A 16,850-nucleotide genomic window follows, 5' to 3' on the forward strand; every position below is an offset into this window, starting at 1 on the left:
ACAGATTATACATACAGCTTTAATATTCGTCAATAATAGAAAATAAATACATTATATCGTATACGTTTACGATTGCAAAAACCGTCAAGCCACTAAAAATTATGGCAGCAATTATTCACACACTTTCCTGTCACTATCCTGGACTCGAGGTAGTCGAGGGTGGCGAGCCGTCACACCCATGGGAACTCGAATGTTTTAATAACTAGCTTTTGACCTCGGGTTGCTCGCAGGTCTCACAGGTCACGTAACATACATCGAGGGTTATAATATTTATAATAAATCATATAATTGACTTTTGGATTTAAGAGACGAGTGAAGTATTATCTTAGCAATACATAAAAAAATTGCTGTTTGTACTGCTAATCGTTGTTCAAATGTTTATCGGCTGAAAAAGGCGAAACTTGCACTTGCCGCAGTCTGACAATCTACGGAGTGTTACGGAGGGAGTGAAAAAATTGTTTAATTTGCGTTCCCTGACTGTCTTTATGTACTTTAAATCTGATAAAAGCCAAGAGGCTGATTGCAGATGAATAAAAAAAATACTGCAAAAAAATCAACCAGGCATTATAGATTTAAATGTATGTCAAATACGAACAACTATTCCAACCAATTACGGCTTGTGTATTGGTATAGGACTGAAACGTAAATCATAGGTAAGGACTTATAAGTATAGTCGTCGTCTTTAGGACTCTTCCATTATCTCTTTCGCTTCGGTCTTCTAAGAAGTAAATATTGGTGGTCATTCAAAGACAACGCACTCACTTCCACGTCTATGGAACGTCTATGGGCATTTAGCTATCTTTTTTTAAAGGGAAACTTCTGTCGGCGAATGAGGGTAAATTTTTTACGGAACGTTAAGAAGATGTGCACCGTTTTTAGAAATGGGAGAGAGCGATTGAGACCGATTGAGAAAGAAAGACCGAAAAAAATACACGCGTTATTTATTCGTTTAAGTAGTAGTTACATTTTAAAAATTTAGATGGAAATTCTGTCGCGTAACGTCTAGTGCAGTAAACGCAGAATTTTTATTTTTGTATATTATCATTAGCACGTATACTGTGCGTAGACAGTATGAATATATATACAAATACATGCAGTGATCATATACTGGTACATGATCATCTATTTGGGCTTTTACTTTAGTAATAATTTTCTACGAAGTTTCACTTCTGACATGTGTACTTTGTACGCACGCACTTTTTTTATAGTATAAAAATATTTGTGGTATATTCGCATAGAAAATGTGTCATAAACAACAATGTATAAGACGATATGAAGCGTTATTTACAACAAAATCTTTCATTAAAACATGATTAAATGGGAGTTCGTATGCTAAGGAACATTTCGTAATTAATAGAGTCGGTTGTGGAAACCGTTTATAACCATTAAAGATATATGTAAGTTACAAATTGTGTTATCAAACCATTATTGCGATATTTCAAGCAAAATGTTCACAAAAGAAAATCCACGCGAAGAAAACCACAGTTAATAAATCTTTGTAGGGCGTTTTCCAGACTGTGACAAATTAATTAGGCCTATGAAGAAACCGCTTAAACCAATCCCCGAACAATTTGTCTTTAGCTGTAGGTACGTTTGCTAATTGTTTTGCTCTTAATTTTTTTAACTATAAGAGTATTGGTTGTATTTATTATGATCTATCTTTCGTGTGTTTCATATCTTAATATATATAAATCACGTGTCACGTTGTTTTTCCGCGATGGACTCCTAAACTACCGAACCGATATCAAACTTGCACACCGTGTGCAGTTTGATCTAACATAAAAGATAGGATAGCTTACATCTCAATTTATACCCGCAATATTATTTTATTGCAAATACATATTTGTTTATATTTGATACGATTCTAATAGATGGCGCTGTGTTAAAAGTACCAACGTTTCTCATAAGCTTTAACATAAGTTCTACCGTATCCCTTGAATAGTTTACTTCTATGTAATATAACAAACACCTTAGCAACAGCAACGCTTGGCCGAGTCTGCTAGTACCAATATATATAAACATTTTTTAAATGAGATGAAACTGCGCTTACGCAGGCTCGCGCCATCAATGTTGAACTTGACGGGGAACTGTGGAGCTGGGTCTACACTCAAATCCCTCTTCTCTTCAGAGGAGTAGCGAGACCCCACTCACTAAAACATCACACTTTTCAAACGCCCTATATTATATAATAAAATAAATAAATAAATGTTTCAATAAGTTTACAATACATAGCTTCAATCCGATAAAAAAGTGTTTTCTCTAAATACTCTTATTGAGACATATCTAACAAGTATGAATAAAATGTAAGTAGGCATTCTTACGGTGTAGGTATATAAATAACCAACTTATCACTTGGCGTTCATTAACCTGATAATGTTCTTTCAGACAAAATTATACCTTATTCAAATAATACAGAGGTCAGAAATGAATGAAAGGGGAGATAACAAAAACAATTCCCAAGGTAATTATCGCACGTAATTATATGTCATGTGTTAGTTGTTAATAACAAAAGATATCGCAAGTAAGATGCTTTGTTTGAATGATATATTCAAACAATATCTTTCATACGTACCTTACCATGCGCGTACATCAATTGTAAATATATCTATTCTAGTTACCCTACACCAAGGTAAACCTTCAGGCTTCAGCGTGCTACTCTCATCCTTGAGATCGCAGATTCAATCCTTGGATGTCCACTAATGGACTTTCTTTCTATGCGCGTATTTAACATTCGCTCTAACGATGAAGAAACTTCGCGAAGAAACCGGCTTGTCTTTGAACAAAAACTCTTCGGCGGGTATCACACGAAGCTGATCAAAAACTTGCATATTACATTGACAAATGATCGTGAAAGAGATACAGAAGTTTGAGGCATAGACCTAAAAACGTTATAGTGAATTTTTTTTTTAAATTACTCCATCTACATATACAGTGTCACTTGCATCCCTGAAGTCGTATATTTGAACCCCATATATAGTTTTCTTGCTATGAACATAATAAAATGAACAAGCTAATAAATGTCTTCGATAAATAGTTTCTAGTTGTCTAAAGAGATGGTCAATCGTCACCTGTATGAAATTCTATTTACACATTAAAAATTTGATTTATATTGAATATACAACTCGTTCCATAAAAATAAATTATCGTAAAAGACATAAACCTATCAATTTTTAAAAATAACGCAATGAAAATATAAAATTTAATTATAATTATAGTATAGTGATGTTAGGATTTGTAATGTAAATTGTTCAAATAGAAGACAGACACGCAACACAAGCATTAATAAAACGTTCTGTTCTGTTATTATTTAATTAATTAAATAGCGCTGTCATATTTTAGCTCGGATTGAAGTGTATATTTTAATTTCGTGAAATTTAATTAAAATTCATTATACAATATTATTGACCCTCATCCTTGAGAAAGTAAATTTCCTTGCTCCTGCGGTTAAGGCAGACATTGTGACAGGATGTGTGTGTGTGTCTGAAACACAAAATACGACAAGTGCCACACACAGAAGGCTGATAATGACGATGCGGCACCTGCCTACAATAAAGATAATATCTCAGAAACAATCTGATGGAGGATGCAATCTGAGACCATATAGTTGTAGCGTATTATTTTATACTAGTGACCCGCCCCAGTTTCGCACGGGTGCAATGCTGATGAAAAGCAGGTTTTTATTATATATTGTTATTTCCGTCGCTGGACAGCTCCGATAAATATACCATATAGACATATACCATCACGGACTTTTCTGTAGACCTTTTCAATGTACAATACTTAGTACATTATTTTGATAAAACTCGTAGGGTTCAGCCTGCGTTTTAGCATACAAAGGGACATAGGGACAGAGAAATCGACTTTGTTTTATACTATGTAGTGATGATGATGTCAGATATTAATTGTACCACATTGTAAATAAAAATTCAAGATTAATCTGCATACCTACTTGTCGTGTACCTAAATTTCAGTTTGGATATCAGAACTATTATTTTAGGGTTATATATTGTATAGTGTTAATACATAAAATGTGTAAATATAAAGTTTGAAACCTATATAGGTTAATCTTGTATGACTCTTAAATATGCCTGAACTGATTATTATGCAAATATCATGTGGAAAATGCCATTTTTTATTTCTTGATACCTTTTTAATTGTCTTGGTTCTAGCCATTTCGCAGCGCTAATTTGTTTTGTACGAAAGTAATTTCATGAGTTAATTGCTCCATTTTGAATATATACAAAAGTGGCTAATTTACATGTTTCAACCGTGATATGCTCTTTGTTAGTTTCTAAATTAAAATGTATGGCTGCAATTTGTATGGGTTTATATTTTGCATTTGGAATTGTTGCAATTAACAAAATGTGTGAGAGATTTCTTTTTGTGATATTTTGATCTTAATGATGCATTTATTTCGTTATAATAGTTCATTTAGCTAAAAGTTTTCAGATTATGAAGGATTTGTTATTTTTTAAATAGAAATCGCCGCCGACAATGGATTGTCTTCGTAGGGTTTGGTTATTGGGATGCAGATAGGAGATGGATCGACTATGACGGTCTGATCTCAGATTGTCTTCAATCTAAGATTGTGGATTAATTATTGGGTTCGTGCGCTAGAGAGTAGAGGATCGTAGCGGTCGTTGAAAGCGGGAAAATAAGGGACAACTTTTTTCCATCATATCGTTTTATTTTCGACCGAAGTGTCAAGAGTATTGACACAATAGATGAGTGGCTGTCGATTTTAAGTGAAGCTCTTAATTAAAGTGCTCCTTTGATTGTACCGCTTGTTTTTGTGACGTCATTGAATTTTTTATTCACGAAAATCAAACACAAATTCGTTAAATTTAGTTCTAAGTAATTTTCCTTTACTTAATAACATTTTCAATATTATAAAGATATTTATTTTTAATTAGGTAAAAGTAATTTGTTTGTAGCTCAAATTGTGGTTTGGTAATTACCGTGCATGCTATTTTATTTAAACCTATTTGTAAATAAATTTCCTTATATTCCTTAATTTATAAATAATGGAAGACGAAAATTCAAACCAGCTTGCTATGTTTCTGGACTAAGAAAAATTCATAAGATTATTTCCTGTTAAGTAGCTTTTTGAAATTCATAAGACCAGACCAGACTAGATTACTATGAATTTTATGGTTATAACCCGTTATTTCGTGTCCCCAGAACATAATGCAAAAGTGCCATCCACACATCCTTGAATAGCTTCGACATTAAATTGTTACGACAATCCCCCTCCCCTTAAGAAACCTTACAAAGAGAGGAAAAAGCTAGGTTTCACAGCGTTGTATTGTTGACATGAATATCGGTTTTACGCCTATTAGTGTCACCGTACACTCGAGTTTTTTTTAAATATTTTTGTTGTTTATTTTACTATTCATAAAACATATCTCGTGTTTGGACTGAGTGGTGCAATTAATAATGTTTACATAGATTTTTAACGGTTGCTATATTTACGTAATTTGCGGTAACTACTAATTAACAGTGCGATTCTTAACTACTTAATTATTCACGGAAAGTAAAAATTCTACTTTCACTGCCTAAGAACTACTAGTAAATTAGGACATACATTTTCATGCTGCTATTTGAAATGCTATTATCATTAAGTCAATCAACTAAAAACCACCTGATTCGACTGTCATTTACAAACAGATGCTTAGCTACATTGGACATGTTGGCAGGAGAGAACCAACTACTCTTATCAAGTTGGTAATGGTAGGAGGAGTGATGGCAGGACAAGTTGATGTCGATCGCTTACCCGTTGGTCTGACCAGGTTAAAATGATTATGGGTCTGAACATCCTTAATACACTGAGACCAGCTGAGGATAGAGTGGTGTAGAGCCAGCAAGTCGATGTTTCAGGGCTTTTCAAAACGAAGAATTTATGGCAAAGAATATTAATAATAAAGCCTTTTTCAATTCCTTATCCTCAAACTGAAAATAACTTTATTCATATAGGCAAACTAGTGCACGTATGAAAATTTGTAAAAATTATTATCTTAACATGTACCTCCAGTTCGCAAGTCAAAAGCGTAGAGCGGGCAAGAAGAACTGACAAGAAACTGTCCGCCACTTCTTTTAATCACGAAGTTTTGAATCATACAAATTCTGTGATCTCGAGGATCATTTCAATAATCGTAAATTTTTTTGAGAGCTTTATTGATTAAATTTACTTTTAACAAGATTTTTGAATTTATTCAGTGATAATTCTATAATTTCGCTTGGGAGTTTGTTGTAAAAAGGAATACAATTTTCATATAAGGAGGTGTTTATCTTCTGGAGACTGGTTGGTCGTATGCTTAGACGAGTTCTCTTACGAGTATTATAATGTCGTTAGTAGTGTTGTTATATAAAGCTAAATGTTAGTAGGCCATGTGTATGAACGTCTCTAGTGTAAGGTCCTCTCACTGTTTCATATCTATTTTTGCCAATAGTCTGCCAGTCTCTTCCTGCTATTTCCGCCAAACAATAAATGTGGGAATTATTTATCCTGTGTGCGTTTGCTCTATTCTCGTTGTGTTTGGTCTGTAATTTGATATGGATTCGTGTGAAGTGGCCAGTGAAATTGACATCGAATGTCTGTCATACGTAGGTAGTGATCCTCAGTGCTACAGATATCATTATATATTTCTTTTATGTATACCTATATTTTTGATGTGTAATGTAGTCTACATTTGTAGGCCATATCCATGAAAACTAGATCAGTCTAGACCTCCAAATTAAAGACTATTGTCCCTTTCTGTCAAATTGGCTTTTGGCTGGGCTAAGAGAAAAATTATTACTTTAGTTTTTTGTCATTTTGTACGAATATGGCTTTATACTCTTATCATTTTATAAAATCATTATCATATATACAGGCAGTCCTCGTACTTACGGCATGTTAGGTTCTCGAAATACGCGACGTAAATCGAAACGACGTAAGTCGAGACACGATTTTTTCATATGTTTACATATAAAACCCAAGGGTTAGGTTCCATCCGGACTCGAAATTTAAAGATAAAACTGCATTTAGAACAAAGAATATACTTACATATTTTATTATCAAAAGTAAGTTTTTAAAATATGTTTTTTTTGTATTTGTTGTAATCAAAATATGCAATGAGAAATAATAAATTAAACTTTTGGCTTAAAGAAACTATCAATTCTAGATTGCTTTGCAGTTTATCTCTCATATTCATACAAAGGTAAGGTATCGACAGATGGCTATTACAATCCGTCGATTGGTTATCGGCACTCGTTTATAAATATTTGTATGTTGTTTATCTCAGATGGTCAAAAATGGATTGAGATAGGTTATTGGGTTTGGGCGTTAGCCAACATAGCTGTAAAGTATATCTCATAATTCAAGGATGTGAAAAACAAACGAGCTATAATCTTTGAATAATCACCAGTTAATATATTTTACATTTCGGAATCTTAGATTAATTCTATTTACATCAATAATTGAATACAAAATACAATAACGCGAAAACGGTCCTTTGTGTTTGAACTTTCAATTTAAGATTGTGGAATGTGTACATCAAAGAGGTTTCTGTACCTTTGAGCTGTATTGTATAATGCAATTTGTATGTTAATTACATTACACGCGCTAAATTTTCAGGTAAACATATAGAAACATACACCTGTTACCGCTGAGGTTACTTTGATAATTTATAATAGGCGTATGACGTGAAGTAACGAGAGGTACGATAATGTAAGATTATAATAACTTCGTTTGCGTTTGAGCTTATCTGCTGGTCTCTTAAGTCGGTTTGGTGACGATAGTTGAACGTGACTTCAGAAAAAATGCTGATGAAATGCTTGCATTTTTCAAAAGAAAATTTAAATTTTATTTGTTTGATAGATATTTTGTATGAAAAGAGGATGTAAATGTTTACACAATTGAATTGATCAAGTTACGTTTATTTGTAAGAAAGAAAAAAAGAAAGAATCATTTTGATACGGATTTTTTACCGATGAAACGCAAAAGCGACTAACTATTTGGGTTTTAGAATGTCCTCGATTATAAAAATGAAGTTTTAAGTAAACATAAATGTCAGGAGACAGAGTGAGTGATCTTATGAAACTTTGTTCGTCCACTCCCGATCGATGTATGTATGATATTAAAGCGCGTCAAACACAGCGCCGACCGCCCAATGTGAAGTCGCTCCTTAAGTGACAATTTCACGAAATAAAAACGGTCCTAAACTTACTTTATATTTATACTTTTAGTATTAGAATTTTAAGATTCCAAGTACGATTAAACACCTATTAAAATTTGACTAAACATTAATTTTAATTCTGTTTATTTCCACACATCCCGTATAAATCATGTCAAAATAATAATTTATAGGCGCTGTATTCATGACTATTACTTGTGTTTCATTCCGGTGTAGCTTTTATGCGAAGTCGTGTAGTAAGAGCGTTTGATTGCGTATTCAATCAGATATATAGGACACCTATTTCCAATATTCCAATGGCATTCGTATTGTTCGGTTTCATGCCCTAGATCTCCGTTCTATTGCTGTATAAATGACTTCTTTTTTATACTTAGCGTAGGGAATAAAAATACTTCAATCGGGTACAAAGTATCGGGCCATAAAACATTTCTTTGACCATTTCTTTGTTACTTAAATCTGAATATTGTGTGCCTGCGATGTTTTTATATAATATATTTACTACACCAACAAATAGATCAAATACAGGACACTTTAAAAGTAGTAAAGATAGATATTTATCAAAAATTTACATATAAAATTAGGGTTTATAATTAGCTTTATGTATTGGAGATGGGTGATGTGAACTCATCAGATCGTGTCCAACACCAACCATACCTTAAAATATATAAACAACTTAGACAGCATGAAAAATACAAAGTTATTCTATATTTTACATTGAATTTTATTAAAATAGTATAGCGATTTCATAACACCTCCGGAATGCAATATACCCAGAAAACATTTGCACAGCAAATATATTCAGTTAGTTGTTCCATTGTAAAGTCTATTACATTCTAGCACATACCTTGGCTCGTTAAATATTGTTATTGTTCTACTAAATTAGATTTACGTTATCAAGAATAGAGCTGGGTTAATGTTTACCGGCATTGTTGGCTTGTAAAATAATTATATGGTTCTATTTCATCCAGGCGACATCGTTTGATCGAATAATTACTATATGTACTACAAAATATGCTGGAACTGAATATACAATTATGTAATCCGTAATGCCTAAATCCGAGTCCACTGATTGATTGCTCTATATTTATATCTAAAGCTTCACACCGTTTCATACAGTTTTCAATATGAGTTTCAATCTCAAGTATAATATATAGCAACGGTGGACATAACTCGGTTTTACAAACAACTTTAATATTATATTTTCATAAGAGAAAAAACGTAACTTTTACTTAATAATTACTTATTTAAAGATGCTTATTCGATTATTATGAATTATTATTGAAACCACGAAAAATAGTTTTTAGTGTTATTATACAAGTTGTTTTGAAGGTACAAGAGTATAATGTAATTTGTAGGTAGCTACAGCTACCATATTTTCTAATCATTCGATAACGACTGATATATTTTTAACTTTTTATATTTATATTTAATCTTAAAAAATTCAAATAATGGTCTATATACGAATGAATACATATTTTATTTAAACCTATTCATAACAATTAAATATACAGTATTTTCATTTTTTAACCTACATAAATAAATATTTAGAAATGAATAAAAAGATAATTTAAACAAATTTTAAAAGTTTGGTCCTGAAAGACTATTCTTATATAGTCTTTCTTTCAACTTCAAGAAGCGAGTAATACTGCCAGCGTTAAAGGTACACAGGGACAAACTTTTTAAATTTGTTTAAAATATATTTTTATTAATTTTTAAATATTTATTTATGTAGGGTAAAAAAATTTAATTTTTAAACATTTTTTATCGGGAATGTCAAATATATTTTCTCACTATTTTTTTTTTATATTTATTTTAAAACTTAGTACGTTATTGTTAGATTATATAATAAGACATCTGAATTACAATCGAACCTGTCACAGTCAATCGTTATAAAAGACGTACAATTTTAACGAGAGGTTTAAACAAATTATTTCGACCCTTCCGACCTATTAAAGTTATCTGGTTAACTTGTGATAAATTGCGGTGCGGAGTTTAAAATTGCAGTGATCTCGTGGCCTGCTTGCGACTCTTAACTACTTCTATGAGATATTATAAGTTTCATTGCTTTAATTTCATCTGAGGTCTTCGTGGAACTGTTAAACTGTGACAATTTAAACTCAGGTTTTCCCCTGTTTTTAGTTTAATGAGTTTACCTTGTATGCTTGTTGCTAAATGGCTCGTTATTTAACATTTTAAGAGTAAAATACATATTGCATAAAAATGTTCAGTTGAAACTGTATTTTTACTAGCTGCCCATCCCGGCTTCGCACGGGTGGACATTTATTTTTAAATGTTTTGTAGGTATTGATATTATGTGCTTTATTGTGAAACATTTTTTTGTTATGTCATCAATTTATATTTATATGCATTTTATTACACCTTAGGTAGCATTGCAATTTTTTGTAGGGATCCTTATCTTTTCTTGCAATTAAAATAGCCCATATTAATCAGTTTTACTGTGTGTCACATTCAAATGGTGAAAGCATTATTAATATCGGTCTAGTACTTTTTGAGCCAATTCATTATAAATCCGTACAATCTTTCCTCTCTATAATATTAGTAAAGATAATAAGTTTAGACATGGCCCAAGTGTGATTATAGTGTACTCGAATAAAGGCTATTTTTATTTTTAATAAGTTATTTACGTATGATTTTTTTTGTTCACAGTCAGAGACCACCCTTCACATCACGTCACACGGTTGCGACACTCGAGGCACTTGGATGGGTACCTACCAATACACACTTCAGCCGTGAGTTACTTTCATTTAATCCATAAAACCCTTACATCATCAACGTTTACCTTTCCTTTTACAATTTGGCCCTAAGCTTATCCCTTTAGATTACATGTTAATTTTGGCTTTTTAATAAATTGTATAGAGATTGCATGCAATATGTTAAACACGCCTAAATTGATCTCATTGTGCTAGCGAGGAATGATGTAAGTAATCTTCTTAACCGTAACTCATTTTCCATTTATACCGTTTTGAAAAATGTATAATAATCTTCATAATTCCTCTCAGAATCAGCAGGAGATTCGTAAGTCAATTTGATAGATGCATGTGTTATTTTAGAGTCAAGGTATTACTTGGATGGTAATTTTGTATTGTAAATAATGTTATGTTGATAATGATGTAGTTGCACACCCAAATGGGGTTTCAGTTTATACCGGCCACGTCACCGAAGCTCGCAGTCAAAGACAATCATAAGCCGTTGTTCACGGAATGTCTGAACTACAAACCGACAGTTAAAGAGGAGCAACCGATTGGTACTTATGTATTTACGGTGAGTTTTTTTATAATCTTCAATTAAATTTAAGAGCGTATTAATTCTTAAAAGGCAGGCAACGCACTCATGAGCCCTCTGGCATTGAGAGTGTCCATGGGCGGCGGTATCACTTAACATCAAGTGAGCCACCTGCCCGTTGGCTGTTCTATAAAAAAAAATCTTAACATACAATTTTACCTTTCTTTTGATAGCTTTCGCTTACTTCACATTAGTGTAGTAAATAATCTATTAATTATAATCTGATACATTACCTTATAAAGACTTACCCTCTTTAAAGCAAAGTTACTAACAATAAGGTATTTGTTACATCTAATTATTATTTTGTATATAAAAATAAATTTGCAATTTACAGGTCCATGCAGAAGATAGAGACCCGCCCGAAATGGGTGGCACTGTAACTTACAAATTTGTCTCGACGCCTGGTGAAAAAGAAAGATTTCATGTCGACCCCGAAACTGGAAGAATCACGACTGCAGATGTCAGTATTTTAGTCACTCTCATTATTTGAATGAAAAATATTCCTATTCATTTCAAATCAGAATGAAAGTTTAATCTCCATATAATTTGTCTGATGCTTTTGTTTCTTCTCCATTGTTTAAAAGCTTAACTTTTTTCGTTATCATATATTTTACTGCAACTAAATCAATGCAGAACAAAGGATTATCAGGTGGGTACAACATATACAATGAGCTTATAAAAAATATATTAAAATGTGTTCAGATTTTTGATCACGACGAGCCATCGCGTGAGAAAGAAGCCTACATCACTGTTCGTGCCAGTGACAATGGACAACCTCAACTGGATGATGCTTGTACCATTAAAATCCTCATCGAAGACATCAATGATAATCAGCCGGTCTTCGACAAAGTCGTAAGTACTTCTATTATAAATTGTGTAGATTCCCTGGGTAGACCATGTGTTCACTGCATATGTAATAAGCTCGAAGCACTCGAGTTATAAAATATCTGCTACCAGCACTCGATATGCCAAAAACTGGTGAACTTTTTCTTATGTCTGTTATAGGTGCATCCTAACTAGATAGGGAGAAGGTATGAAAGATCTGTGTATTGTCATTCATGTTAATGTATGCATCATTCATTTATACTAACTAATCATTCGTTCATTAGCCTCAAACCGTGGCGCAGACTTTATTAACACTTGCCTGTTTTTCGAAGGTCTTCCGTGGACATGTTTGGAAGGTTTGTCTTAAAGAACAATGAATTCCACCAAATGAGAGAAAGCGTTTTCGCACAAAGACTGTTATAACGTTTTACACATGAACTTTAATTACTAACAATCGATTGTTACCATCGCTAATGTAGTATAATGTTCTGTTTATTAGAATTGGTTTTAAAGTAATGATAACAATCGAATATGTTTTAAAATATCTATTTTACTTGCATGTCGCTGCATGTCTTTAGGATTGTAAGCCGCCACTCAAGGCGATATTGGTAATAACTTTTAAACGTTTAGTGTGTATTCACCTTTTTTTGCACATTTGTAGTTGACGTGTTTTCTTTAGCTAGGCTGCTCTTTCCCCTAGATGCATTTTATCACATGGCACGATTATTGATTATTTTAAGGAACTTTCTCTAAGCTTGGGCATGCTTTGCGTAGGAGAACAAAGCAGGTACCTTTAAAGCTAATGACACGCTGATTGAACACAAATTTTGACTTGGTTTTTCACCGAAAGTTTTTCTTTTGTTTATCGAGTTTATACTTACGTATAATTTGTTTTCTATACAGTCGTACTCGGAATCAGTACCTCAAGATTTGCCAAGCGGCCGGGAAGTAATGAGGATTTCGGCCACGGACATCGACGATGGAAACAACTCCATCGTTCGATACAGTTTGGATTCCAATTCGCCAGATCAGGCGTATTTTTACATTGATCCAGATAACGGAGTTATATTTTTAAACAAAAGTATAGATGTAAGTACACACTACAGCAATAAACCGTTTTCATTTATCGAAATTTAGTTTAAATATTTAACTCGATTATAAATTCTTAGAGATTTCATTTCTCTGTATTAATACGTTTCAATATCTGAGAAATCTTAATATATAAATTAAGCGTCGCGTTGTTTGTCCCCTATGGACACCAACATTACCTAACTAAAAATTATTTGATTAATGAAAAAGAATTTGATTGAAATAAATTTGCACCCCCAGTTACTTAAAAGATGGGATAGCTTACAAATATATATATAATTGTACAGTACATGTGTATGTTTCTGAATTCCTAAACGGTTGGACGGATTTGTATGAAGTTTATTTGTATGGGTTTGGGTGGAGCCCTGAATGGTTTAGATTCACAAATCAGCCCAGTAGATGGCGCTGTACCAACTACAGCGCCACCTGTCGTACTTTCATACTTTGTTTAATATCCCAATCCCTTGAAATATCATTCAGGACAACGTCTGCTGGGTCCGCTAGTATAAATAAATAGTTTAAATCAAATAATGTGAAAGAGGTTTACAAAATATATTCGCTACGTACAGCATAATAATCCTTGTGTCTTTAACTGTGACTGCATTGTTACTACTTCACAAATGTTTAACATAAATTACATTTACATGTGTTAAAACAAAATGATGCGATAAATCATCGCGTAATTATCACCTAGAGCTGTATCTTATTTTCCTAATTAATTTTGCAGAAACCGCCCGGTTACAAATTTAAATTGAGCGCGATAGTAAAGGACCAGGGTGATGAGCCTCAACAAAGTTCGATTACTTTAGACATCCAAGTCGTGGAGTCTAACAAGAAAAGCCCGTCCTTCATAGAAGTTCCTGATGAACCGATCAGATTAAAAGAAAATTACGCAGACTTCAATACACCCATAGCTACCGTGAGGGCCGTGTAAGTAAACCATTCAATTTATACAAATTGAATTTACATATATGTTATCGTAATTCAAATCTTATTAATGACTTTTATTGTTATACTGTTTTGAACAAAATATACAGTAATGTTCATTTTTCGATTTCCTTTATGAATTCAATTAAGTATTAGAAGGTGCCGTAATAATGGAGTTGATACATATGGTTTTGTTTTTTGATTTATAACGAAAGTTACTGTAATCTATGGCATAAAGTTCTGTTTTGACGGAAACTAAATAATTTGGATTAAGCGAATTAAAGAAATAAAAGAATAAAAGTTCTTTAAATATATATGTTAAGTTTACTTAATAAAATTCTCTTTTAGATCAAATATACTGGAAGAGAAAAAACTTCAGTTTGAACTTGTTATGGGTCAAACAGAGCAAACTAACAAGTGGCATACCTTCGTACTGGAGCCGGAAGCTGACTCAGCGTATATTAAACTCGGAAATCATCTGGATTATGAGAAAATTACGGACTACACGTTAACTGTAAGAATACAGGTAAGTACATTCTATTACTCGTATTAAAATTGGGCCACGACAGTAGGCATTTTGAGTATAGAATATTTCAGAGATGGGAGAATCGCATTTTCGTTTATTTGGGACGTGACTTGTAAAACGTATACTCGACGATGATTTGGTGACATGTGGGAATTTATTGAATATGTTTCTCCATTGCGTACTTTACAGAACAACTACAAATTGGCTGCAGAGACTATCATACAAATAGAAGTTGAAGATGTAAATGACAACATTCCTATATTCAGTGAAATACGGTCTGGTAGCGTACTAGAAAACGAACCACCAGGTACGCCGGTGATGCAAGTTCGTGCGTTCGATGCTGACGGTACATCAGCCAACAATCAAATAACATATGAACTAGGTGACGCCTCAGACCCCTTCGCTATCGATAGCATTACCGGTAATATTACAACACTGAAAAACTTTGATAGAGAAGAGAGAAGTTTCTATAATATTAAAATAATAGCCACTGATAATTCTGAATCCGCTCTAATTCCGGGAAAACATAATGCTGGTCAGCAAGTGTTCCTTATAGAGATAGCTGATAAAAACGATAATCCACCGCATTTCACTCAAGACACGTACGTGGCGGAATCTATAGCCGAGAATGCTAACATTAATGAGCTCGTCACGCAAGTTACCGCTTTGGATATCGATACGGGTAAGTTTATATATTAAATGTGTTAAGGAAAATTTTACAGAAACTACCAAGATTGTAATTAAAGAACATTCTAAGAATTTTATTCATCTTTTGATACCTTTCCATACCAGTCTTAACTATTTCTAAAACTGTCATATCTTATCTCGGATTTGTGTATCTGTTTCGTGATAATTTTCTCTAATAGGCAATTAGGTGATCAGCCTTCTGTGACTGACGATGTTGAGCCTAAAGCATGCCTTTTGCTCTCGAAGTTTTCCTTCAACGTACAAGTAAGTTTTAAATAATTACATAGACGAAAATTCCTTTGGATCGAACCTATGACCAAAACTGCTGTTCCGTCGCTCCCAAATAAATCTATAGTAATTAAATTAAGGTAGGGGGCTAGAACAGTTAGAGGGTTTAGGTCCTAAAATATTTTGGACCCTATTCTGAAAGATACAAAAACACATAAGAGGTTGTGAGGTGTGTCCGGCGATGGACATATATATATTTTATCTCCGCCAATTGATTTAGAAATAAGTAGTCAAATTTCTGGAATTTGGCCTCATAACGATATCATATGTTCTAGTGTATTATTTTTATAATAGGTTTATAACATTTTCTATACAAAAGTGAATATTAATATTATCCAATTTTCGTAGCTTCCGTCGTTACGTACAGCATAGTATCTGGGAACACATACGACGCGTTTGTCATACGTAATTTCACCGGTGAAATTCGTGTTAACAACGAACTCGACTACGAGAATATAACCAGTTATAGCCTCGATGTTAGGGCGTTTGATGGCCTTTATGAAGACTATGCAAAGGTTCTGATCAAAATTGAGAATTTGAATGACAACCCACCTGTATTCTTGGCTAATTATACAAAGACTATTGAGGAGGAGAAGTTGTATGAAGGATGTATTGTTAAGGTAAGTCAATATAAATTGGGATTATAAATGTAATACCTCGTGTTTCTCGGGAAGCCGACCATCGTCGAATCAAACATTTATTTAAGCGGTTATGTCATTATTAATATTTTGTCATTATAAATTAATTATATCTTCTTATGATTGTGGTTTTTCTTTCACATAATAAAATGTAATAGATTAATAATATGGTAACAAACAATCACCAACGTTATTATTAAAACAATTGCGTTTTCATCAGAATATGTATGAATATATACAGTTATGTTTACTGTTATCAGAGGTATGATCTGTGTCGACACATTTTTTCATGTTTCAGGCTCATTAAACTTAGTCTGAGGCATGATAAAGTTTATTTAGTTATACTTAGAAAATGTTACACTGACAGAGAAATTTGAGTTAATTGTTATTTCA

The 16,850-nt window shown here is 33.0% G+C and overlaps 1 protein-coding gene across 1 annotated transcript in view; it reads left to right on the forward strand.

Annotated features, from left to right (window-relative positions):
- LOC111001319 (DE-cadherin) overlaps positions 1–16,850 on the forward strand; it is a 166,291-nt gene that overhangs the window by 113,704 nt on the left and 35,737 nt on the right. Inside the window, exons 2-10 of the mRNA XM_045631197.1 lie at positions 10,842–10,924; positions 11,334–11,456; positions 11,812–11,937; positions 12,180–12,329; positions 13,206–13,391; positions 14,119–14,321; positions 14,667–14,844; positions 15,034–15,526; positions 16,168–16,439. Coding sequence (XP_045487153.1) covers positions 10,842–10,924; positions 11,334–11,456; positions 11,812–11,937; positions 12,180–12,329; positions 13,206–13,391; positions 14,119–14,321; positions 14,667–14,844; positions 15,034–15,526; positions 16,168–16,439 — 1,814 coding nt within the window. The remainder of the gene's footprint in view (positions 1–10,841; positions 10,925–11,333; positions 11,457–11,811; positions 11,938–12,179; positions 12,330–13,205; positions 13,392–14,118; positions 14,322–14,666; positions 14,845–15,033; positions 15,527–16,167; positions 16,440–16,850) is intronic.

The sequence above is a fragment of the Pieris rapae genome, chromosome 14 (assembly GCF_905147795.1).
Source record: "Pieris rapae chromosome 14, ilPieRapa1.1, whole genome shotgun sequence".
NCBI classification, from domain to species: domain Eukaryota; kingdom Metazoa; phylum Arthropoda; class Insecta; order Lepidoptera; family Pieridae; genus Pieris; species Pieris rapae.